At 46.0% G+C, this 25,941-nt stretch overlaps 2 protein-coding genes across 3 annotated transcripts in view; one reads left to right on the forward strand and one right to left on the reverse strand.

Annotated features, from left to right (window-relative positions):
- The window catches only part of LPCAT3 (lysophosphatidylcholine acyltransferase 3), a 37,875-nt gene extending 17,111 nt beyond the window's left edge, over positions 1-20,764 (forward strand). The window contains exons 2-13 of the mRNA XM_057701743.1: positions 14,493-14,600; positions 15,184-15,290; positions 16,007-16,100; positions 16,238-16,275; positions 16,662-16,840; positions 17,855-17,963; positions 18,634-18,720; positions 18,817-18,983; positions 19,506-19,653; positions 19,726-19,884; positions 19,991-20,119; positions 20,363-20,764. Of these exons, the coding sequence (XP_057557726.1) occupies positions 14,493-14,600; positions 15,184-15,290; positions 16,007-16,100; positions 16,238-16,275; positions 16,662-16,840; positions 17,855-17,963; positions 18,634-18,720; positions 18,817-18,983; positions 19,506-19,653; positions 19,726-19,884; positions 19,991-20,107 (1,313 nt within the window). The 3' untranslated portion in view covers positions 20,108-20,119; positions 20,363-20,764. The remainder of the gene's footprint in view (positions 1-14,492; positions 14,601-15,183; positions 15,291-16,006; positions 16,101-16,237; positions 16,276-16,661; positions 16,841-17,854; positions 17,964-18,633; positions 18,721-18,816; positions 18,984-19,505; positions 19,654-19,725; positions 19,885-19,990; positions 20,120-20,362) is intronic.
- Positions 20,765-21,006: 242 nt separating this feature from the next.
- EMG1 (EMG1 N1-specific pseudouridine methyltransferase) lies at positions 21,007-25,880 on the reverse strand. 2 transcript variants are annotated; one of them, XM_057701745.1, is made up of 6 exons: positions 25,581-25,880; positions 22,527-22,628; positions 22,276-22,417; positions 21,850-21,908; positions 21,621-21,770; positions 21,007-21,287 (listed from the first exon to the last, which is right to left on the reverse strand). In XM_057701745.1, the coding sequence occupies exons 1-6, from the start codon at positions 25,746-25,748 to the stop codon at positions 21,174-21,176; spliced, it is 735 nt and encodes a 244-aa protein (XP_057557728.1). In that variant the 5' UTR covers positions 25,749-25,880; the 3' UTR covers positions 21,007-21,173. The 2 variants fall into 2 exon arrangements, with proteins under 2 accessions (XP_057557728.1, XP_057557729.1); XM_057701746.1 differs by lacking the exon at positions 21,621-21,770 and having other exon boundaries at positions 25,581-25,765.
- Positions 25,881-25,941: the final 61 nt, after the last annotated feature.

The raw sequence follows: 25,941 nt of genomic DNA on the forward strand, positions 1-25,941 counted from the left end.
CTTCTAGTAAAGTGGGCGTGCCACACCTGTCTCCCAGCTCCCATCAGTTGCTCACGTTTAGACAACGAGACATGGAAATTGGCTGTGATGTTCTAAATCAGAACTCGGAGCTCTCTGCCATGTTCCTATATAGTCCCAGCTTCTAAAGAAAGATGCATGTTCCGTAACTGAGGAATTGCCCACTCCTGTTTTCGATAACCTTTTCGAAGAGAATCAGTTGGGTCTATTGCTTGCCCGGGGATGGGCCAGGGTCCCTCCAGCCCCCAGTCTCATCCTGCTCCTCCTACACGACCTTTCTTCCCAAGAGATGACCCGCATCACCCATTTCACTGAGGAGATGAAGGTTCTTTTCCTGAACTTGCTCACCTACCTCCCAGATTTCTCTGCCAGTTTTTCTTTGCCTCGTCCTCCAGTCTCAGGGAAAGAGTCAGGGCTTTTTCCCTCCTTCTAAGGTAAATCCTTCTTCCTCTGTCACAGATACTGTCCTTACTCGCTGTTCTGCTTTTCTTCTTCCATAAAACCCATGGATAGAACTTCTCTCTCTTAAAGATGCTTCTCTTCACTCAGTGGCCACACTGTCTGGCCAAAGTCTTTTACAGTCAGAGGTCTTGAACACCTGGCCTCCACGTCCAGCCTATGTTTCCTCTTTTTATTTACTTTTTATTAATTTTTTAAAATAAATTTATTTATTTATTTATTTATTGGCTGTGTTGGGTCTTCATTGCTGCATGCGGGCTCTCTCTAGTTGTGGTGAGCAGGGGGCTACTCTTCGTTGAGGTGCAGTGGCTTCTCTTGTTGCGGAGCACGGGCTCTAGGCACACAGGCTTCAGTAGTTACGGCACACAGGCTCAGTAGTTGTGGTGCATGGGCTTAGTTGCCCTGCAGCATGTGGGATCTTCCCGGACCAGGGACTGAACCCATGTCCCCTGCATTGGCAGATGGATTCTTAACCTCTGAACCACCAGAGAAGCCCAAGCCTGCATTTCCTCTTTATCCACTGCTCCCTTCTTAGCTGGTCCCCATGTCCCGCCTCCACGTCCCTCATGCTACACTATTACGCGACGACTAATGGCTTCATTGTGAACGTCTTCCTCACCCTCCTTAGGCTCCAACACATTTGTTTGTTTGTTTCGGCCATGCCATGCAGTATGTGGGATCTTAGTTCTCCAACCAGGGATCGAACCCATGCCCCCTGCTGTGCAAGCGCAGAGTCCTAACCACTGGACCACCAGGGGATTCCCTCGATGTTGTTAAACTCCTTTTCTATCGCGGAAGTCGTCTTCCTTTCTCATGTGTGTACTGTCCTGATTTGCCACCTTGTTCTATCTTTGTTTCTTTTGCTTGCACTCCCTTAAGTACAGGCATTTTCCAGGACTCAGCCCCTGGCCTGCCCTCCCTTTGTGGTTCCTGCCTGTGAGAGCTTACCTTTGCTCCTGGCTTCAGGTGTTGCCAGCAGCGCCAGCTCTCTCCTCCGATTTCTGTGTCTCTGCAGTGGCACCGCTTCTGACATGGAACCTTGAGGCCAGTGGTCTTCCCATTGGGGTCCATGTACCCTAGGGGTACACAGAGACTTCCTAGGGGATACGTGGGCATGGATGACAGAATCCATTTTCAGATTTTCAGCTTCCATATGTTTTCTTTTCTAAAATTGATATGCTTGAGACTGTGTCTGTTCTGACAGTCACTCTTCACCAGCCTTTAAAAAGGAGACTTCTCCAGTGGTTAAGACTCCACACTTCCACTGCAGGGAGCACAGGTTCTATCGCTTGTCAGGGAAGTTCTGCATGGTGCGGCAAAAAAAAAAGAGAGAGAGAAAGGCCCAGAATGCCCCAGGGTAAACATTTCACAGGAGCCACAAAAGTGAAGCAAAGAGGTGCAGCCCCTTATTTTATCCAGGTGACAAACTCGTGGCAACCCTCGGGGGAAGTATTAGCTTGTTTATTTGAATTAAAAAATGAGGTTAGACCTCTTTTGACCGAAAGCAGTCAAGCTGATTGGTTTACCATTTAGATTACGTGGCAGATATTTCCCATGTGTACTTAAAGCACATCTTCAACATACATTTAAAAAAACACACCATTTGGTATTATTTAAAATTGTAGACACAGATGTAGAGAATGAACGTATGGATTCCAAGGGGGAAAGGAGGGGGGAGCTGTGAGGAATTGGGAGATTGGGACTGACATGTATGCACTATTGATACTATATATAAAATAGATAACTAGTGAGAACCTACTGATTAGGGGACTCTGTTCAGTGCTCTGTGGTGACCTAAATGGGAAGGAAATCCAAAAAAGAGGGGGTATGTGTTTACACATAGCTGATTCACTTTGCTGTACAGTAGAAACTAACACAACATTGTAAAGTAACTATATGCCAATAAACATTAATTAAAAGCAAAAAAATTAATGATAAACTTATAAATGTTAAAAGGCAACTTACAAATGTGAGAAGGCATATTATAGGTTTTCAGAATTCGTTCAGGGACTGTTTCATCAAAAAAGTTTGAAGACGATGGCAGAGGCTTAGCCATCTTTAATTTGTCCATTTCCATCATACTCCCCATTTCAGTCAATCCTATTGGGTTTTTTTTTTCCTGTTATATCAATTTCAGACTCTGCCAGGTTTTCCAAACCTTCCTGTCACTTCTTGTAGTCAGCCTGGTCTCATGAAGTGACTGTTCCACACTTTCCTACCTCCATGTCTTTTTTTTTTTTTTTCTTAATTTTTTTAAATTTTTGGCTGCATTGGGTCTTTGTTGCTATGCGTGGGCTTTCTCTAGTTGTGGAGAGCGGAGGCTACTCTTCATTGAGGTGCACAGGCTTCTCATTGCAGTAGCTTCTCTTGTTGCGAAGCATGGGCTCTAGGCGTGCAAGTTTCAGTAGTTATGTCACACGGATTCAGTAGTTGTGGCACATGGGCTTAGTTGCTCTGCAGCATGTGGGATCTTCCTGGACCCAGGCTCAAACCTGTGTCCCCTGCACTGGCAGGCAGATTCTGAACCACTGATCCACCAGGGAAGTCCCCCTACTTCCGTGTCTTTAGTACATAATTCTCCTCCGTGGAATGCCCTTTCTTTATTTCTTCTGTGTTCATCCTGACTGTTCTGTTCATAACTGCTCTCTCTCTTCTCTAACCTCTACAACATTGGCTATTCCATGCAATTAGCATTTACAGAACATTGTTGCTTAATATTCTTTTCTCTCTAAAAAGCTCTTTAAGAGTCTAAAAGCATCTCTTACCACTCTACCATACTCTCCTTTTGCCTCATGCATTGCTGACCACATAATGGATGCTCAATAAATATTTTATTGACTGCCTAGAATACAGAATATTTGTTCATTCATTCTTTAATCTTCCATCCATTCAACAAATATTTTTCAGACCTTTTTTGTACAAGGCACTTGTGGTACATCAAGGGAAGAAAGACAAAACTCCTTGCTTTCAAAGACTGATAAATAAGTAGAATATATATAGTATGTGAAAGTAATAAGTGTTGAGGGGAAGTAGAAAAACGCAGTAAGAAAGAAGAACAGGAAGTGTGTGTTGGTGGCATAGAGGGTGGGGTAAGTGCGTGGGGTAAGTGTAAGGGTGGGGTAAATTTTAGATAGGATGGTCAGGGAAGGCCTCACTGATAAGGTGACATTTTAGTAAAAACCTGAAGGGCTGGAGGGGCTTCAGCTTATCTGTAAAAGAGCATCCCAGGCAAGGAACCTATGAGTGTGAAGCCTCTAAGGGTGTACCTGCCTGACAATCCAGGAAGGGTGGCCAAGAGTAAGAGATGAGTCAGAGAAAGGTGGGGGAGGAGTGAACAGATCCGTCTGGTTGGTTCTGATTGGACTTCGCCTTTTGCTGCATGAGGCTGAAGGCCCAGGGAGAGATTAGTCAGGAGGCGACTGGAATAATACAGGCCAGAGATGGCGCTGACCTGGACCATGGGAGAGGTGGTCAGATTCTGGGTTCACTTTGAAGGTAGAACAGACAGGGTGTGCTGACCAGTTGGGTTGCAGGGGGAAGGGTGGGGGTCAGGAAGGATGGGAAGGTTGCAGGGTTTCAGCCTCGGGTGAGCAGAGGGTGAGTCAGTGTTTGCTGAAATGAGGAAGCCAGGTGCGGAGCAGGCTCTGTGGGGAGTTCAGTTTGGGACCTATTAAATTTGAGATCTCCGTTAGGCATGCACCTGCTCCACATCGTACATGAACGTGAAGTGAAAATTTGGGAGACATCAGCAAACAGATGATATTTAAAGCCACATGGCTGGATGAGATTGCTGGGTACTTCTCTGTTAAAGGAGAGGTTGAAGCATCTCACATTTATTGAGCATCTAATACATACCAGACCTAATATATGAACCCGACCCTAGATACTCTTTTTACTGATGAAACTGAGGACCAAAAAAGTTAACTTGGGAAGGAGGGGATATGGGGATATATGTATTAATACAGCTGATTCACTTTGGTGTACCTCAAAAGCTGGTACAAGAGTGTAAAACAACTCTATTCCAATAAAGAGCTTAAAAAAAAAAAAAGTTAACTCATCAACCAGGTAATAAGTAGCAGAAGCGGGATTCAAACTGAGATCTGTCTTAACTCCAGAGTTCATTTTCTTCTGTGTGGTGCCTTAATTTATTTAATAGTATGTTGCATTTTAGAAAAAGTGCTCTTGGCAAGCCGTAATCAGTATCCTTATAAAATAAATATGCTGTGACTCTTCCTTTGAAATGAAGATGGGAAGGAAATCCCTTAGTCATTTGTCACATGGAATGAAGATTAGATTCAGAAGCTCTGATACCCACTTTCACCAGAATTTTTCAGATAAGGCCTGCTTTACAAACTCCCTCTAACTTTATGTGAGTGTGTGTGGTATATAATTTTGTGATCACTTACAATATTTTGGGCTCTGCTAATAACTACTTTATATGTGTTGTCTCCTTTAGTCCTTACAAAAGCTTGTTGCGGCAGGTACTATCCCCATTTTACAGATGAGGAAACTGACGCTCAAGATCAAATGACTATTAAGTGTCAATTACTGTTGGTCAACCAATCAAAAAGTGAAGTACACTGGATAGTATGCTATGGGAGAGCCAAAGGTATAGGAGAACTTCAGGAAAAGAGATTGTGAACATGTGATAATTTCAATACAAAACAAGAATGTAAGGGGACTTCCCTGGCGGTCCAGTGGTTGAGACTCTGTGCTTCCACTGTGGGGTTGGGGCGGGGTGCGTCGTGGGTCCAACCCCTGGTCAGGGAACTGGTATCCCACATGCCTCGAGGCACAGCCAGAGGGGGAAATAATTAAAAAAAAAAAAAAAGAATGTAAGGAATGGCAATTTGTACTATATAATGATTTGCCAAGCGAGAGTCTTTGTGCCATGCATTTAAGGCATGAGTCCATAACGCGCAGGGCCACGAATTCATTTTGGTTGACAGGAGCCTTAAAGGAGGAGACACTTGAGCTGGATTTTCGAGAATGTGTAGGACTTCATTTGGTAGAGGGGTGGTTGGAGAAGGTGTCCCACCCAAAGGGATTGGCACAAGCCAAGGTTTAGAGATGAAAGACACGTTTGAGCACAAACTAGCATATCAGCTGGAGCAGGGAGACAGAGGCGTTAACCAGAAATATAGTTTAGAAGATAGACCTTGAATCTTCTGCCTGGGAACTGGTGCTGTATTGAGTAGTCAGTTGGAGTCATTGATGGCTTCTGAGCAGGAGTTGCAGGAAGAGCCCTCTGGTGGAGGATAAGGCTGCAGGCAGAGCTGAGGTCACGGCTAGAGTTGAAGGGGAAGAGCTTGAGGGCCTTCACTGCAGATGTAACACAGGAAAAGAAGGGGATGTGATGGTGGTGAGAGACACTGGAAAGGAGGAATCAACGGGATTTGGTGGCTAGAATAGGGCACCAAGGAGAGGGAAGAGGCAAAGCAACTTCAAGCCTTTGAAGGTAGTTGTGTGGCCTGGAGAATAGTAACACCATTAATAAACAAAAGAAGAAGCCAAGACAAGACTGACTCAGGGGGAAAGTCCATGTTTTAGTTACACAGAGTTTGAGATGATATGAGATATCAAACTGAAAATGCCCAGCCAGGAAGTGGGAAATGTGGATCTGAAACTTGAGAAGTCAGGATTAAAGATGTGAATTTGTCTTTGGCATAAAGATCACATGAAGTTACATGAGAGCAGATGGAGTTTCCAAAAAGACAGTGTAGTGAGAATAGCAGAAGACCAGGACTGATTCCTGGAGGTCAGCCGTATTTAGGAGCTGGCAAAAAGTCTTTCAGAGAGAGAGGGGTTGGTGCGATCTATTTGAATTGTGTCGCCACCCTTTGCAAAGTCAAAGCTCAAAGCAAGTATAGAGAGTGAGAGTAAACATTTAGGAACTTTTGTAGCCATTCCATGGTGCCATATCATCCAAGCCCATGACTTTGTATTAGTCCACAACAGATGGGAAATTTTAAAAACTGGTCTACACCACTGACCGAGAAGTGCTGATCAGAGGATAAAAAGAGCCAAGAGGTCACTCCTAGGTATATACCCGAGAGAATTGAAAACACAAACCACACCAAAAGTTGTACAGGAATGTTCATAGCAGCCTTATTCTTAATACCCCAGAAATGGAAACAACCCAAATGTCCATCAACCAATGATTGGGTAAATGAAGTATGGTCTGTCCAAACAAAAGAATATTATTCACTCATAAAAAAATAATGAAGTACCAGGACTTCCCTGGCAGTCCAGTGGTTAAGACTCCACGCTTCCACTGCAAGGGGCAGGGGTTCAATCCCTCGTCAGGGAACTAAGATTCTGCAGGCTGAGCAGCACCGTGGCCTAAAAAAAAAGAAAGAAGAAAAGCAAAGGAATGGAATACTGATACATGCTACAACATGGATGAACCTTGAAAACATTACGCTAAATGAAAGAAGCCAGACACAAAAGGCCATATGTAGTATGACTCCATTTATATGAAATACCCAGAATAGGCAAATCTGTAGAGTCAGAAAATGACTTTGTCACCAGGGCCTGGAGACTCACTGCTAACAGGATACGGTTTCTTTTGGGGGAGGGTGAAAACGTGCTGGAATTAGATGGTGGCAATATTTCACAACCTTGTGAATGTACTAAAAACCACTGCATTCTACACTGATGAATTTGATTGTATGTGAATTACATCTCAATAGAATAAGAAAAAAAGCAGGGAAACTAATATCTCAAAACCAACAACAGAGAAGCTTTCCAAAAAACGAAAAGAAAATACAGAAGAAGTAGTTGAGCAAAGTTGGGAGGATTTGGGGCATTTTAACCAGGAAGATTCAGCCAAAACATCGTTCCGTATCAGCGATTCTCAAAGTGTAGTCCATGAACTCCTGGGGGTCCCTGAGAACCTTGAAGTTATTTTCAAAATAAAACTAAGATATTATTTGCTTTTGTCACTGTGTTGACATCTGCACTGATGGTGCAGAAGCAGTGGTGAGTAAAGCTTTGCTGGTCCCTTAGCAGGAATGAAGGTAAGGGCACCAAACTAAACCAGCACTGCCTGCCATTCTTCACCGCCGTGCACTTAGTCAAAAAAGGGCAGGTAGGGACTTCCCTGGTGGTCCAGTGGTTAAGACTCCGAGCTCCCAATGCAGGGGGCCCAGGTTCGATCCCTGGTCGGGGAACTAGATCCCACATGCATGCTGCAACTAAGAGTTCGCATGCCGCAACTAAGGAGTCCAAGAGCCACAACTAAGGAGCCCGAGAGCTGCAACTAAGACCTGGCATAACCAAATAAATAAATAATTAAGGCAGGTGCACTTAAGAATGTCCTGGATGAAGCATAAATATTAGTGATTTTATTAAATCTCAACCCTGAGTACACATCTTTTTAACATTGTTTGAAGAAATGAGACACGTGTGCAGAACACCCTCTGCGCGGAAGTGGAGTTGTCTCAAGGCAAAGCACCCGTGCACTGGCTTGAGTTGCACGTTGAATTAACACCTGTTCGCGGAACACCATTTTCACTTGAAAGAATTTTTAGACTGGGCATTTGGCAGATAGTTTCTTGAAAATGTACAAAGTGAGCCTGTTACTTCACGGAAAGCAACTGACAGTATTTCTAATCAATGATAAATTCCAAGCTTTCAAGTAAAAATTAGAATTTTGGAAGACTTGTATGTGCTACCATGAGCTTGACAGCTTCCCAGTATATAAAGACTCCTCTGCTGAAAATCAATGGTGATATTAAGAAATGTGGGGCAGAAGACCTAAATAGACATTTCTCCAAAGAAGACATACAGATGGCCAACAAACACATGAAAAGATGCTCAACATCACTCATCATCAGAGAAATGCAAGTCAAAGCCACAATGAGGTATCACCTCACACCAATCAGAATGGCCATCATCACAAAATCTGGAAACAACAAATGTTGGAGAGGGTGTGGAGAAAAGGGAACTCTCTTGCACTGTTGGTGGGAATGTAAGTTGGTACAGCCACTATGGAAAACAATTTGGAGGTTCCTTAAAAAACTACAAATAGAACTACCATATGATCCAGTAATCCCACTACTGGGCATATACCCAAAGAAAACCATAATCCCAAAAGAAACACGTACCATAATGTTTATTGCAGCACTATTTACAATAGCCAGGACATGGAAGCAACCTAAATGCCCATCAACAAATGAATGGATAAAGAAGATGTGGCATATGTATACAATGGAATATTACTCAGCTATAAAAAGGGATGAGATGGAGCTATATGTAATGAGGTGGATAGAACTACAGTCTGTCATACAGAGTGAAGTAAGTCAGAAAGAGAAAGACAAATATTGTATGCTAACTCACATATACGGAATCTAAAAATGGTACTGATGAACTCAATGACAAGAACAAGGACGCAGATACAGAGAATGGACTGGAGAACTCGAGGTTTGGGAGGGGGCGGGGACGAAGCGAGAGAGTAGCACAGACATATATATACTACCAACTGTAAAATAGATAGTCAGTGGGAAGTTGTTGTATAACAAAGGGAGTCCAACTCGAGGATGGAAGATGCCTTAGAGGACTGGGGCAGGGAGGGTGGGGGGGACTCAAGGTGGGGGGAGTCAAGGAAGGGAGGGAATACGGGGATATGTGTATAAAAACAGTTGATTGAACTTGGTGTCCCCCCAAAAAATAATAAATAAATAAATAAAATTTTAAAAAAAAAAGAAGAAATGTGATTTTTTTTTATATTGTATTCTAATGGCTTGTCAATATTTGGAAGATCTGCCTAACTCAGTGAACCAATATTTTCCAGATGACCAATGCATGATGTTACCAAAACCAGGCCTGGGTAAAAGATCCATTTAAAGCACATGAGAGGAACTTCCCTGGTGGTGCAGTGGTTAAGAATCCACCTGCTAATGCAGGGGACACAGGTTCCAAGCCCTGGTCTGGGAAGAACCCACATGCCTCGGAACAACTAAGCCACCGAATGAGAAGCCCATGCGCCGCAATGAAGAGTAGCCCCCACTCGCCACAGCTAGAGAAAAGCCTGCTAGCAGAAATGAAGGCCCAACGCAGCCAAAAATTAATTAATTTTTTTTTAAAAAAGCACACGGGAGACCAAGATTCTAACATGACAGTGTGAAAAGTTCATTGATACGATTGCAGATTCCACATTACAACTAATGTTTAAGAAGCTACTTACTTGCCTAGTTTTCAGTATATTTTCAAAGAAGAATATCCAACATTATCTGAAAAGGCCATTAAGATTCTCTTTCCAACTGTATATCTGTGTGAAGCCAGATTTTCTTCATATATTTTAGCCAAAACAACATATTACAACAGGCTAAATTCAGAAGCAGATTTGAGAATCTAGCTATCTTCTATTTAGTCAAAGGCCAGAAATTTGTTAAAAAAAAAAAAAAAAAAAAAAAAGACTATTCTTTTCATTAAATGGTTTTATTTTTATTTAAATGGTTTGTTTTGGAAAATATAGCTGTTTCCATTAAAAGTACATGATTTATGTTAACATGTAATAGGTTTATTTTTTAACGAATTAGTAATTTTATTTTATTTTTTAATATTTATTTAGTTGCACCAGGTCTTAGTTGCAACAGGTGGGCTCTTTAGTTGCAGCATGTGGGCTCCTTAGTTGTGGCATGTGACCTCTTAGTTGCAGCATGCATGCAGGGTCTTAGTTCCCCGACCAGGGATCGAACCCCTGCCCCCTGCAGTGGAAGCATGGAGTCTTAACCACTGGACTACCCAGGGAAGTCCCTAAAACTTTGTTTTCTTAATTTTATTTTCTTATACAGTAGATATTGATAGATAGTATCCACGCTGACAAAAGTTGTTTGAAGTTCTCAATAATTTTTGAGTGTCAAGTGATGCTGATAAACAAGGACCTACTGTATAGCACAGGGGACTATATTTAATATCTTGTAATAACCTATAATGGAAAAGAATCTGAAAAAGAATATATGTGTACACACACATATATATACACGTGTTTGTATATAAAACTGAACCACTTTGCTGTATACCTGAAACTAACACAACATTGTAAATTAACTGTATTTCAATTTTTTAAAAATGGTTTTAAAAAAGTGGTGCCGAGACCAAAAAGGTTGATAACCGCTACTGTATGCTAAGAGTGCTGTCAGCTCCTGGTGTGGTGTTGGAGGTGGTTTTCTTCTTTTGGTAAAACCAGTATCAATACCTGGCTAAGCCAACACGTAGCAATTCTGTCTAGTTCCATCTCCTCCCTCACACCTGCCAAAACATGCTGTTTTCTTTTCAGCAGGGTCATATGAACATTGCCTGATCAAACGGGGTCATATCATATTCCCACAGAGCCCAGAAATAGCAATATGGGATGAGAGGCAAAGAAATTCATCAGACTTCAATGAAGACAGTCCATTCTGTTTCTTCCAGTGAAACTTCAGAACCTTTAGGATTAACGAGTAATTTCACAACTCATATAGCACAGAGAAAGAGGCATTCCATTAGCAATCTTGGTTGATAGATCCGAGTTTCTGACTCAGACGGCACTTGGGCCTGAGTAGACATCCATTGACAAGCTGGGGAAATCAGCTGGATACACATGCTCCATGTCGTGACTACTGGAACCCCTGAAGGGACCGAGTTTGGGGCGTCCCAGCTGTCGGCTCCAGGGCCACAGCATTGTGAATGGTCCTCGATTCTGCTTTTGGAATGTTCCCGTTCTAGTCGGGGATCCCCGGGTTTAGGGTGCAGGTTCGGTCTTGATCCTTCACCTGCTAATAAGTTTCTTCAGGGCCCTCCTTTAAACAAACAGTCAAAGAGAAGAAACGGTTAGAGTGTGGCAACCAAACAAGCTCTTAAAAACCTCCAGACCAGGTTTATAAAACAAACTGCCTGTTTGGTGCCATTAAAAAAAAAAAAAAACAGCAACCACCCCACCCCCCACCCCGTCATAGAGCTCAGGATTTTATCTTCAGGACCAGTAATACTGCTGCCCGGCCTGAGGGTTTAGGAAGGCGGAGCTGCTTAGCCCCAGCTGCACACCAGAATCACTCAGACCTGCTAGATCAGACACTGCCGGGTGGGGGGGCAGGTGAGGAGCTGCTTTTGTTGTTTTTTTAGAGATTCTTCAGGTGACTGTAACCACTGTATTAAGCTTTGGCTCCCACAAAGAAGCACTGAGACTCAGAAGCAGCTTCAGGACGACACCCTCCCCCAAACAGCACGACTCTGCAGGGCTGACTGAGCAGCCAGGCTCCGAAGCCTGCCGAGCTGAGCAGCAGCTGGGAGCAGGGTTCGGTGCTGACACACTCGAAACCAGCTCCGGGTTGTCACAGCAACTCGCCCGGCACAGCTCCTTCTACCCCTTCTCGGCTTCGCTCCAGGCTCTGCTGTTCTCTGTTATGATCTTAACGTTCTTGGTAACCTGGCCTGCTGCATTCTTCTTTTTCTGCCAATTGCTCCATCTCTTTATCATGCGTTTCCTGGTGCGAAATTAGACTTCACCTGCGTGAACTCACCCACCTCCACTCCCCCAAAATACACCTGAAAACAGGAGAGAGCAAAAGGGCCTTGAGTGGCCAGAATAGCTGTTACCAGGCCTAGGTACTAAGTCTCCAAGGAAGACACCAAGGCCCTTGTTCTTGTCTTAGATTGTTTGTTTGTTTGTTTTATACCTTTGAAACAAAGTTAAGGCTTCTAAGGCCTGCAGTAAATTAGAAGGAGGGAAAGGGACTATTCTTGGCACTAAAAGCTCAAGAAGTGACTATAAATCCCTGAATAGCAAGGACAGGGGCAGAAAAGTGTGAAAAATGGATACAAGGACTCAGAATGCAGGACAGTGTGGGCCCTGGCAGGGTTCTCCACACCCCAAGAGGTCATGTAGCCATCATGCCTTTAGAATAGTTATGACCCAGATCACCAAGAAAATGTCAGTTATATTCAGTTTAAGGAGGCAGAGTAATGTGTGTTATGTTTTTTTAATTTCGAGCATCCCAAATGATGAAGGGTTTTAGTGATTTCAGTTGGTTAAAGGTTTTTAACCCTTTAAGTGCTTTAAGAGGTAAACTCTTAGCTGTCCAGAACTTATTTATGAATACTCTAGGTAATTAAGATCTCCCCTATTTGTTTTCACTTATACCCCTATTGTTAAAATGTTAAAAATAAAAAGCAAAAGACCTAAGGCATTTGGGTGTTATTCTGTATACTGTACTTTCTAGTACCCAGCTCTGGTTCTTAGCAATACTTGTTGCTAATCCTGCCAAGTTTCTGCCCACATGGTATGTATGAGACTTGTCCTGTTTCTTTACTCATTCATCAGACTGTGAAAGGGTCACGGTTGCCTCCCTCTGTCCAGCTAGCAGTCCTATATCACTTCATCTCAGGTAGCTAGAAGATAAACCATTCCACGCCACCTCCTCCGCCATTCTGTGCTCCATAAACAGAATTACCTGGCTTATAATAGGCATGTAATAAACATCTGTCAGATGAATGAGTGAGCAAATGAGCCAGTAATCCACAGAATATCTACAGAATCAACTATTTGCATGAAGCTATAAATGTGATAAAGAGCCTAGCCCTTTATGAGAACAGCTTTCAAAGAACACCAGCAAATCCTGGCACCAAGAAGATAAATGGTTGATACACTATTGTGTGAAAAAACTAGGATACATAAGTACACAGGTTATGATCATAAGTTTAAAAAAAAAGTTATGGGAAAAAAGACTAGAAGGACATAAGCTAATATATAACATGAGTGTCCATTTATTCACTTAAACACTTGAGCACTTTATGCATGACACTCATGTAAGCCTTGCAGAGCTAACCAGACTCACCACTATATCACCAGTGATAAACTAACTGCAACTTATAATTGAAAAGTAAGGGGTATTTCCAGGGGTCCAGTGGTTAGGACTCCAGGCTTTCACTGCCATGGGCTCGCATTTGATCCCTGGTCAAGATCCCACAAGCCATGCAGCCAAAAAAAAAAGTAAGACTTGCAGCAGCTTGTAAACCATGACCAACTCGAGAACACTGATTCTGCAGTGATAGACTGGGTCTGTCCCTCCGAAAAACTAGGGATCCCCACTCTTTGCATGTGCACTTCTGCAGGAGGAGGGTTGCCAGCACCCCAGCCAGACTTCTTGATGGAACACTGAATGTCAGTCTGTAGTAAAACCAGGGAACACGCTAATTTTAGCTTAGCAATAACAAACATTGTTGGCCCTTTTTAACTCAGTGAGCAACCCTTGGCCGCGCATCCTCAGTTTGTGGCCCATCAGGAGGCCTTGTGCAGTTCAGTCATAGCCCCGGGCCATACTCTGAATCATGGCTTTAGAAGATATTTTCCCAGTATACCTACAATGGATTTGTAACTCGGTCGACGCCCAGACCTCAGTATGTGAGGAGTATCTACATGTGTCCTATAACTACTATGCGACTGTATATGCCATCAGCAACCCCAGTTTGTAGCCTGGAATAATTTATATTTATCCTCTTAAAAATCTGACAGGGACTTCCCTGGTTGTCCAGTGATTAGGACTCCGAGCTTCCACTGCAAGGGGCGCGAGTTCGATCCCTGGTCAGGGAACTAAGATCCCACATGCCGGGCGGCCAAAAAAAAGAAAAAGAAAAACTAACCTGACTGATAATACACTGCTAATGATGAAATTATTATAGATGATAAAGGTGTCAAATGGTGTTTCTGGGCATAGTTGGGCACCCCGAATCCCTTGTATCATTTAAGAAAAATGCAAGAGAAAATTCCTAGCAACATTTAATAAGCCATAAATGAAACCTCGTCTTCAGACCCAGTTTGTATTTCCTCAATATAAAATATCTTCAGTTTTAAATTTGTACTTACAAAGAGACTTCTTTTGATAATTGGGGATACTGTTACTGTCTATGTAGACATCCATTTAATGCATGCTTTTTCCTCTCTGGGCTGAGTTTCATGCCAGATCAACTTCCAAAATAAACCTGGGAGGACACCAGGCACGAGTAACCCTCTCCTGCTCTTTCTCCCCCTCCAGGTTACCCCTTGGCTTTGTTTTATCGGCGTTACCTTTTCTACAAGGACAGCTACCTCATCCATCTCTTCCACACCTTTACAGGCCTCTCAATTGCTTATTATAACTTTGGTGAGTGAACTGAGTTAGCACTGCAATCACAGGGAACCTGAACAGAATTCCTAGAGAAAATTTCCTGGAGAGAATTTGATGGAGAGGGAGTTGTGACGCTCTAGTAGCGAAGAAGGGTTTGTGTGGGCAGGGACACAGCTTAACTTCTCTCTTCATGTACATTCCTCTCCCAGATAAAAGCATGTTGAGAATGCTTACCCTTACCACATGCTGTCAGCAGAGAAGCACCAGTTTGTCTCTGGTATGGCTGGAGCTGGCCAACAGGCCCAAGCAGTCACCTCAGGAGCATCCCTTAGGTCCAACGTCCAGAAATACAGGAACTCTCTGGCAGTCCTTCATATTGAGTTGGCCAAAAAGTTCGTTCGGATTTTTCCATAATATCTGTGAACTTTTGGGCCAACCCAGTATTTGTAATTAATTTCCTTCCCTTCCTCCAAAACATGAGGCCATTAAAAAAGAAAAAAAAATCCTAATACCAAAGTTTTTTCTTTATATATTCTCTTTGTGTTTAGAAGTCTCAGGAAGGGTGGGAATGCTGGGGGGAAAAAGACAGGAAAAAATTTGCTCTTTCCTCCGCATCCAGGAAACCAGCTCTACCACTCCCTGCTATGCACTGTGCTTCAGTTCTTCATCCTCCGGCTGATGGGCCGCACCATCACTGCCGTCCTCACTACCTTTTGCTTCCAGATGGTAAACGTCTTTCCCTGGGCAGCCCGGGTCACATCTGGCAGCAGTTGGGGGCAGGGGAGGACGGGGACCATGGGTGTATAAACAGCCGTGGACGAGGAGATCCAGTTTCTGATCCTTTCTCCCAGCGACACTTAGCAGTGTGGCTCTGGGTCACTTTCCGGAGGCCCCAGGTATTTCACTCACATCTGCAGTGATGATGCTTCACCCGCCTCAAGGAGGGGACTCCAGCCAGTCCTTTGCGTAGGACTGTGCCACTGAGGTTCTTTGAGTCTGACCAGATTAGCCCAGTGGTCCATGAGGGGAGTCACTTAAAGGCAAGGCAGAAAATCCACTTAGAATGAGCTACAGAATGTAAGCACCTAAATTCTCCGTTTAGGGAATTCCCTGGCAGTCCAGCGGTTGAGGCTCCGCACGCTCACTGCTGAGGGCCGAGGCCCGATCCCTGGTTGGGGAGCTGGGATGCCACAGGCCAAGCAGCGAGGCCAAAAATAAAAAAAAATTTTTTTTGAATTAATTTTTTAAAATCCTTTAAAATAAGTAAATAAATAAATTCTCAGTTTAGCCTTCATTTTACTGAACCCTGAGGATTTCTCTTCCCCTTTACAGGTTCAGTTTCTAGACCAGGAGAAAGGAAAAATGAAAGAATACATTGGATTTCAGAGCAGGGAGAAAATAAATCATAGCGACGATAGAATAAATACTTGCCCCTCTCCTAGGCCTACCTTCTTGCCGGATACTATTACACAGCCACTGGCACCTACGATATCAAGTGGACGATGCCACATTGTGTCCTGACCTTGAAGCTGATCGGTGAGTGGTGGGTCCCCTTTGACACCCAGGCTCCTCCCATCTGACCATAAGCTGACCCTGGGCCCTGCCCCATGCGCTGCCGGCCATGTCCTGTGTCCCCTCCCTCCTCTCCACCCACACCTTCTCTCTCTGCTCAGGTCTGGCCATCGACTACTATGACGGAGGGAAAGATCAAGTGAGTACCCCTCCTTCTGCAGAAACGTGAAGGAGTTTAACCAGAGGGAAGGAGAGAGGCTGTTGTTACCCCTCACACCCTCACGTCCACCTGTGTGATCGCTATTTCGGGCCACACTGCCCAAGGACCGACAAGTCTAATTGCCCGGGTCCAGCCCTTAGTCCAGAGATCAGGGCCAGCAAGGCCCTGGGAAGAGCAGCAGCAGCCAGCCTAGGCTGAGCTATGCCTGCACATACCCATTTCTCCCTGAAGCACCAACTCTTCTCCATACTGTCATCCCCTCAAAGAGGCTCTATTTGAAGAACCCGGTTCAGTGGGGCACAAGGGTGGGGAACCCTCAGACTGGCTCTTGGGGTCCTGAACCATTCGTTCTCTTCTCGGCATAGAAATCGCTGTCCTCTGAGCAACAGAAATACGCCATACAGGGTGTTCCTTCCCTGCTGGAAGTTGCTGGCTTCGCCTACTTCTATGGGGCCTTCTTGGTGGGGCCCCAGTTCTCAATGAACCACTACAGGAAGCTGGTGCAGGGAGAGCTGACTGACCTACCGGGCAAGATACCAAACAGGTAACAGCCCCCTTCGATCAAGACCTCTGTGTAGGTGTCTCGCCCGACACAAAGCCACTTCTGAAATGACTTCCTGCATTCTCCAGCCTGGCCCTGGCTCACGGCCTGTGACAGGCACTCCGTGCCTGCTCACTGAAGGAAGTGGGCCCTTTTCAGCTTGGGTCACTTCCCACCTTCCCCCCCCAACCCTGTAGTACAAATATAAACATTTACTTTTATGCCATAGGATTTTGTCTGAACCAGTCATGTCTGCCTTTATTTATTTTTTTAATTTCTATTTATTTATTTGGCTGTGTTGGGTCTTTGCTGCTGCGCACGAGATTTCTCTAGTTGTGGCAAGCAGGGGCTACTCTTTGTTGCCGTGTGTGGGCTTCTTAGTACGGTGGCTTCTCTTGCAGAGCACAGGCTTCAGTAGTTGCAGCACGTGGGCTCAGCAGTTGTGGCTCAAGGGCTTAGTTGCTCTGCAGCATGTGGGATCTTCCAGACCAGGGATCAAACCTGTGTCCCCTGCATTGGCAGGCGGATTCTTAACCACTGCACCACCAGGGAAGTCCCATGCCTGCTTTTAAAACCCACTTTCCCAGTTTAAAAAATATTGTTAAGTATATCAGAATCTATGTAAATATAACTCACAGTAGAAAATTGATAAGTTACCAGGAAAACCCCTTCACTGAGAACTTGTTCAGCCTGTGTTTGAGCATCAACCCAGCCAGGCGAGGAGGGAGAAGGTCCAAAACCGGTCCTTCTCGTCTCCGCATCCGGCTTTCAGTCCCGATGTAGCCCGAGCACAGGGGGTATTCTGAGACGTCCACGGGACCCCGATGGCGAGCACCCCAGAAGCCCCGTCCAGCCCCCCTGTTGCCACACCCCCACCCCAGAACTCCAGGGTTCACATGCTCCGTCCTTATGTCCAGCCCTGAGGCTGTGCTCACTCTGGAACGCCGCTCCCTCGAGAAGGTTGGAGGGTGAAGGGAAGGGCCTCCACTGGTGGTGATCCCACTTGTTCCTTTCCAGCACCATACCTGCTCTCAAGCGCCTGGGTCTGGGCCTTGTCTACCTAGTGGGCTACACCCTGCTCAGCCCCCACATCACAGAAGACTACTTCCTCACTGACGACTACGAGGTGAGTGCTTTCTCAACAGCAGCAGTGCAACTACACCAGAGATAGACAGCGGCCAGGCCAGGACCCCGCAGACAGCTGAGACGTGGGTAACACCACCTACAAACGCGTGTTGGTTTTGCTCTAGATCTGAGAGTTGGTGTCAATGCCAGCCGGGCCGGGACTCGTTCATCAGCCAGCACTGAATGACCTTCGCGGGCACAGGGCTGTGCCAGGTGCACTTCAGCACCCCTGACCTTCCCCCAGCAGCTCGAGTTCGCTTTCTTACAGCCAGGCGGCTCCGCGGAGCTCGGCGGCTTGAGCTCCCTCTAGCCCAGGCAGACCGGGGCTCTAGGACCTCAGGACCCGGGGAGGGGGGAGTGCTGGCTCAGGCTCCGTTCCATCTCTGGGGAGGTTGGTCTCCTTCAGCTGATGTTGAACGTGGGTGTAAAAGTCCTCCAGCACTAGTGTCCCAGATACCCAGCGCTTTAGGAGAGGAGTTGAGGATAGCGCTGTTTCGGGGCCTCTCCGAGGGGGCTCCCTGCTGGGTCCCCTTGGCCTGTTGCAAAGCAACTGAGCAGACCGTTGGGTGGACACAGAGTAGTAGTCAGCCCCGCGTGTGATGACGGGGAACACGGGGTGGCCTTCCTGGCCTGGCAGTGTCCCTAACGCGCACACGTTCTCTTCTCTCAAGAACCGCAGCTTCTGGTTCCGCTGCATGTACATGCTGGTCTGGGGCAAGTTTGTGCTATACAAATACGTCACCTGTTGGCTGGTCACGGTAAGGAGGAGAGAGGGACCAGGGTCACAGCGAGACAAGCTGCGAGGTGGGTGGGAAGCAGAGTGGCGGGGATGCTCACGGCCGTGGCTCCCTCAGGAAGGCGTGTGCATCCTGACGGGGCTGGGCTTCGATGGCTTTGACGAATACGGGAAGGCCAAGTGGGACGCCTGTGCCAACATGAAGGTGTGGCTCTTTGAAACAAACCCCCGCTTCACGGGCACCATCGCCTCTTTCAACATCAACACCAACGCCTGGGTGGCCCGGTAAGCACCCAGGGTGAAGATGTATCACGTCACTTCTGTCCATCTCTCCCCACTTTCGGTGGACCCCCCAGTCACTCTCACACACCCCCAAAACCATTCCTTTCATCTTTGAAAAGCAGAAACAAGGTATACATGGCCTTGAGTGCTGGGTTTTCACCCCAGCTCTGCTGTTGGTCTTAAGTTCACAAACACTTCCTTAGTCCCACGACCAGGGGGACTGTCAGCGGCGTGGATGCAGGGCCAGCCTACCCCGCTCTGCAGCCATAGCTCCAGGTGCCCAGCAGGCCCTTGGTCATTACCCACTGTACCAAGCCGGGTCCACAGCTGAGCCTTAGGTCTGTTTTCTGTCTAAACTGTGACTCATCAGCTTTGCTGCCTTTCATTCTAAAGTAATGGGAGGGCACTGCCTCCCCTCCCCCGGGGCCCCAGTGGGAGCAGCCGCCACCCCTGCACCCCTCAGGGCACAGAGAACCCAGAGGTAGGACAGGTCTGGGGCTCATCCTTTCTCACCCTTCTCTCTAGTTACTTCTTCAAACGACTCAAATTCCTTGGAAATAAAGAACTATCCCAGGGCCTCTCGTTGCTGTTCTTGGCCCTCTGGCACGGGCTGCACTCCGGGTACCTGGTCTGCTTCCAGATGGAATTCCTCATTGTTATCGTGGAAAGACAGGTAAGCCTTAAGGGTGGTGGGCAAAAGGGGCCTGAGAAGGGGTAAGATGTTGAGCTCTCCCTTCCTCCACAGGCTGCCAGCCTGATTCGAGATAGCCCAGCCCTGAGCCGCCTCGCCTCCATCACAGTGCTGCAGCCCCTCTACTATCTGGTGCAGCAGACCATCCACTGGCTCTTCATGGGTTACTCAATGACTGCCTTCTGCCTCTTCACGTGGGACAAATGGCTGAAGGTACACGAGGGCCTGCCTGCCAGGAGGGAAGGGAGTCACTGAAAGCTCAGGCAGTGGGGCTGTTCCAGGCCCTCTGTCTACTGCGGTGGCCTGTATCTCTCCACAGGTGTATAAATCCATCTATTTCCTTGGCCATGTCTTCTTCTTGAGTCTACTATTCACATTGCCTTATGTCCGCAAAGCAATGGTGCCAAGGAAAGAGAAGTTAAAGAAAATGGAATAATCTATTTCCCTGGTAAGTGAGGATCCCTACAGCTGAGCCGAAACCACCCGGTTACAGAAGACAGCAACAGACTGGGGCGGGGAGGGGGAAGGTTAGTATTGGACATGTGGGGTGAACCTTGTGGGGCCTGGCTTCCAGGAAACACAGTGTAGGGCACTGAATACTCTGAGGCACGCCAGGAGGGAGCTGGAAGGGCTGCAGACCAGGGACTAAGAGGGCAACGCTGACCAGCCTTCCCACTTTCTCCCCTCGCAGGTGGCCCAGAGCAGGACTGGTGCAGAAAGGACTCGCCTCCCTTTCCACAGCACTCCTTCGCCCTAGAGCACAGAGAGCCAGAAGCCAGGGTGTGGGAAGACGGGGCTCCCCCAGCTGTGCCTCTGCTGCCGGCCACGTCTCCATTTGGGGCCAAAGGGGAAACTCTCGTGGGAGGAGTAGAGGGGCCCACATCTCCCCTCTGGGCTCCCCCATGCACGTTGCCTTATCTCTCCCCCTCTAGCCAGGAATCTGTTGTGTTTTTCTTCTGCCAATTTACTATGATTGTATATGTGCCGCTACCTCCGCCCCCCTATGGGGGGAGAGGAGGGGCAAGGCCCCGCCTGCTCCACTTTTCTACCTTGGACTGTACCAGATAAAGTCACTTCAGTTTGTTGTTTTTCACTGCTAGCGCTCCCGGCTGCTTTCTTTAAAGCTGCTTTCTTTCAGACACAGCCCTCCACGCCTGCCGTGGCTGAAATAATCAGGGCTCTCTCCATTAGGGCACAAAGCCCACCTGCAAAGCCCAGGGCCAAACTGCAGACACTATAACTTCATGTGTCTTCCTGAGGTCTGAGGGGTTACGCCAGGTCACACCATCGGAGTCTGCTGAGTTTAGGAATCCCCAAAGGACAACCAGGTTTGTGAGAACAGCGTTTATAAGATAAACAAATAGCAGGTGTACAGCCTGGACCCCCCACCCACCCCCGCAAACCCCAGTCTCGTTGCAGGCAGGGGGTCTTGCAGCAGTCAGCTGAAGACAGGGGCAGGGAAGCAATGTCCACAGTCTCTGTGTCAAGACAAGGCTCTTCTGTCAAACAACCCCCCACACTTCCTCAAAGGCTGTGGTGAGTTTTGCACAGGTAAGGGCAGCAGAGAGGGGGTAGTTGCTGATGGACACCATCTTTTCTGTGTACTCCACGTCCACCTGGGGAAAGAGCAGTCTGTCAGCCAGCTCTGTCACTCCATCACAGGTTCAGCCCTTTTTTAGGGCAGGAAAACTACCATTTCACAGCACTGCTTAATACCAATGTGGGCAGAGGATGGAGAAGGCCCTAGCTTTGACCATGATGCATATGCCAGCATTCCTCAAAGGATGCGCCCCAGGACAGAAGATAGAACACTCATCTGTCCACAGCTTTCTTCTTACCCTCTTCCCAACTTAAAAGGACAAAGATCATCAAAAATGCTAAGTGCTCTCAGAATTCTATACTAAGCTTCAGCTCCGTAAAGACTCTTAAGAGTTGAGCCCCAACCTTACCTGGCCGTGGGCAAAGGCCCCTACCACAAAGACAATAGGGTCACTGCTGGGGACCAGCTCCCGCACATCACTGACGATCGGGACAGAAAAAGAAGTGCCAATTTTCATACACCCAACTGGGAAGTGATCTGACACAGGATTCTTAATCACCTAAAGGAAAAAAAAGAAAAATCAGCCCCAGAAACATTCCCAGAACACTACCTCCAACCAGTAGGTATCAATACCTCACCTTCAAGAGCTTCTGGGGGCCATCAGCCGCTCGAACACTGAGTTTGTGTAAGAGCTGAACTAGGACAGAAGAAAAGAGTTCAGAGCTAGGCAGAGAACCCACTTCTTATGCCCAGTAATTTAACCAGAAAAATCCTTAGGTGAGCTGAGCTCCACCTGTCCTGTGTGTCTACACAACTAAAATGTTTTGAACAAGCAGCTGTCAAGCACATGAGTGGCTGTGTAGTGACAGGTGCCCCCTGCCTTCTCAGCCAGGAACCCACGCCGGCTGTACCCACGCGCATGGGAAGAAAGTGCAGACCCCCTGTTCTGGAATCAGTCAGGTGCACCCCTCCTCCAGTTACAAATTCCACACTTAATTTATCCCTTTTCCTCTTCCGTCCTTCATCACTACTACCAAATTTAAGTCCTAAGGGTTCTCTCTCACCCATGAGGCCACAAAAGCGGTCAAAGGTTCTGGGAATTCGAGTCTGCGGGTTCACTTCAATCAGCACATTCTTCTGAGTGTGGATGTAAACCTGTAGCAAGCCAGCCCGGTTCAGGGGACTGTCCATCAGCATCAGCAAACTCTGAGGGAGGCAGAGACCAAGGCACAGTGAAGACCGAGAAGAAGTCGCACACAGCTGCCTTACCTTCCGTACAGAGGCGTGGGGGGCCCGAGCTCTGTCCCCTAGTTACCTGGTGGGCTATGTCTGGTCTCACTTCCCCAGGGTCCCGTCCATTCTTCAACAACATAGACTTGTGCCTGTCACAGTTGAGCAGCTCGTACGTCTTCCCCATCTGAAGAGCAAGCAACAAGATCAAGAGCAACAAAAGCTGCTCCTACCTAGAAAGGTGGTTCTTACAGGGGGTCCCCAAACCAGCAGCATCTGCAAACTTGTTAGACAATCAAATTCTCAGGCCCACTCCAAATCTACTATATCAGACACGCAGGGTGGGGCCCCAAAAATCCTCTAGGGGATTACTGTGTGGCCACATCTTTCCCAACTCCCACTCCCATCCCATAACTGATCTTGGAGGGAAAAGGGAAGAAGAGTGCAGCCTGTGATTCCACACAATCTAAACTGGATTTAACTGTAAATCCTATGGGTATTAGGCAAAGCTGGTGAGGGATTCTGGAATCAGGCAGAAGTAAGGTTAGTGAGCAAGGCTGAATGCATTACGTATACACTGGGGAAAACATCCATGGTCACTACCCTCAGTTTGCTTATAACAAACACACACAAAGAGCTGCAAATCTTAACAGGAAGAAGTGTGAAAATTCTAATGAGGCAAGAGGTAGTTTAATCAAGGAACATTCTCAGAAGTAAAACAAAGAGGGGTGGTTTCAGTTTTAAGGCACGTGAGCAACAGCTAAAAGAAACAATTGCAAATTAGAGCCCTGAGGAGCTATATAGGGTCAGTAAAAAGTTTAAAAACATACCATCAAGTACAAATACAGGTTTTGAAAGGCTAAGTTTTTATGTATCAACACATTTGTATGTCTGGCAACATCTTGAGACATGACTCCAAAAAGTTTTGGGGAAGAGGCATATAGATTTTGAAATTAACTGAGTAACTGAAATAACAAGAATGTCACAGAGTAAGAACAAAGGACCAAGAACAAAGTCCATGGGACACTCTTATCATGAAAGAAAAAGAACCCCTTGAATAGAAGAATCTAGTTTTGACCCACTAGTAACTTATAACCAGGGTTTTGTTCTTTTAATGGAAGAGAACAGAAAACATCAGAGTACTTCAAATGTAGTCATGGTAAGTAAAGGCTTAAGAAATTTTCGGCTTCACATAGTTGAGTGTGCATACTGGCTCACAATGTAATTTTTTTTATTGTGGGTTGTGGTTAATAAGAATGAAAACCACTAACTAGAATAATCAGAGAATGAATACCATGTGTATTCTGTAATAGGTACTGGAGATATAAGAGTTTTTAAAACCTTATTCTCTGCCCTCATTATAGCTTTCTAGCAGTAGAGACAAGCTAAACAAGCACGAGTATTGAATTCGAATTGTGATAAAATTATGAAGGAAAACTAAATGGTTCACTGAAGGATGACGAGGACCTCACTTATACCAGGAAGGGAATCATTTCTATGAGAAAGTAACATTTAACCTAATAACTGAAGAATGAGTAGCATATAGACTCAGTAATTGTTAAGTGAATAAACATTAAGTAGGAATTAATGAAGCAAAGGGCTAAGTAAAGGGTGCTTGCAGCTAAACATTATCTGCAATGGCTTTAAGGTATAAGAGAACTTAGTGCTTTCAAAGAGCTTAAAGAAAGCCAATGAGACTGGAGTATAAAGAATGGAGAAAGCAGGCCCAGATGAGGCTGGCAGAAGCCAGAGGTACCAGCACAAGGAAGGCAAAAGCTAACGTACAGAAGATTTCAACCAGCTATGGACTCCATCACACTTGGAGTACCACTAATGACAACTGGCCAAATTTATTCCACAGCATGCTCTGGGAACTTTAATTTGGCCACAACCTTTTCAACTTCTTAATAAGTAACCTGAATCAATAACAATAATAACAACAACTAATTCCAAGTGACAGAGATTACTCTAAACACTTTACACACATTAACTCCTTTAATCCACCCAAAAACCCAGTAAAATAGGTACTACCATCATCCTCACAGAACATATGAAGAAACAAAGTGGTTAAGTGACACTCAGAATTAATAGGCTGGAAATACAAGAGTAATTAAGTGAGGGATGAATATATGAACTTATAATTAGGTTAGAAATATTAATTACAGAAGAAAATGAAAGGAAACCTGATTAGCTAGTCATCAAAAAAAAAAAAAAAAAAAAAAGGTTTTCTAAACTGCAAGCTTAATAAAGTGCCACAGTGGTTGAGGAAAGAAAGATGGAAAAGAATTGCACCTGGGTTACTATGTAAATGTACTACTTTTAAGGCACTTTCATTACAATCCCCCTGCAAGGTGTTAATCCCGCTTTACAAACTAAGGACAAACTTGTTTTCTCAAATTCACACACTTAAAATAAGTGTAAGAACCAAGATTAAAATTCAGGTCTGACTGCTAAAACAGTGCTATTTCTTCTGCTTCTCGCCCTACTCATTGAACAAGTTTAGCTCTAAACGGTAAGAAACGTCATAAGGAATGAGAACACTGCAAAAAGTTTTAAGACAGGGAATTGCTGGATTCATTCGGGAGAAGAGCCAAATGATAAGTAAAAACAAAGATGTGAAAGTATTAATGATAATCTGATCTAGGCATAGTTTTGAAATGTACAGTAATATACAGGAGCGAGACAGACACCTTTCGACGAACTAAAACACTAAGTCCTTACAATTAAATGCATGGGAAGACTGAGCTACAGTAACTAGCTTTCCCCTCTGCCCAGTTACCCTGTCTTGGGATGAAGCGAGATGAGGCGATGGACGAAACCCTCTCCCCTTAGACGACTCTGGGGTTAGGGTTAGGATTAGGGTTAGGGTTAGGGTTATCACAGAATTCTGGTAGATCAATCGTAAACAAGCCTGTAACGGCTGCAATGCGATTCAAGGGCAAAGAAAACGAATACTGACAACCCAGGATATTAAACGAAAAGACAGTGGACTAGGCCACTCTTTCTCCAAAAGCATGTTTCTCCTGTATCCTCTTTCTCCAGTATCCTCTTTCTCCATTCACTTTAAGCCCATCACCCTCACCCCACCGGGTCCCATCCTACCGATCTACTAGCGCTCCACCCCCTAGTCCGAAACTACCTTGACCGTCTCCAGACTGGCCCCTTCCAGCACCACAATGAGCCTACGGCCTCCGAGCTTGCTCCCCGCCCCGAGTCGGGGCCGCTTGGGCGCCACGGCATCCCAGTCCTCGTCCTTCTCTGCGGCGCGCCGCTCACGAGGTTGGAACCCACCACCGGGCGCAGCCATCTTGCACCCAGACCGGAAATTTTGTAACTTCCTTCAGGTAGGGCCTCGCGCTCGCCCCAATCGCAAGCTTCCTTCCGTCTGCCATTTTGAAAGTGGGCGCTCGGAAATGGCGACCGCTCGCTGTCTGGCGCTCCCGAAGTCTCTCTGGGAGGGCAGTGTTCCAGAAAGGGGCGGGAACTTCCGGACACGTGCT

Source organism: Hippopotamus amphibius, chromosome 12 (genome assembly GCF_030028045.1).
Source record: "Hippopotamus amphibius kiboko isolate mHipAmp2 chromosome 12, mHipAmp2.hap2, whole genome shotgun sequence".
Classification (NCBI taxonomy): domain Eukaryota; kingdom Metazoa; phylum Chordata; class Mammalia; order Artiodactyla; family Hippopotamidae; genus Hippopotamus; species Hippopotamus amphibius.

What these genes read in the sequence shown, in the direction of transcription:
- EMG1 (XM_057701745.1), bottom strand. Translation starts at nt 25,748, where the DNA reads ATGGCTGCGCCCGGTGGTGGGTTCCAACCTCGTGAGCGGCGCGCCGCA. An exon ending in GACCAGACATAGCCCACCAG is followed by an intron (nt 22,418 to 22,526) that starts GTAACTAGGGGA and finishes TGCCTCCCTCAG; the next exon opens with AGTTTGCTGATGCTGATGGA. An exon ending in CCGCTTTTGTGGCCTCATGG is followed by an intron (nt 21,909 to 22,275) that starts GTGAGAGAGAAC and finishes CTTCTGTCCTAG; the next exon opens with TTCAGCTCTTACACAAACTC.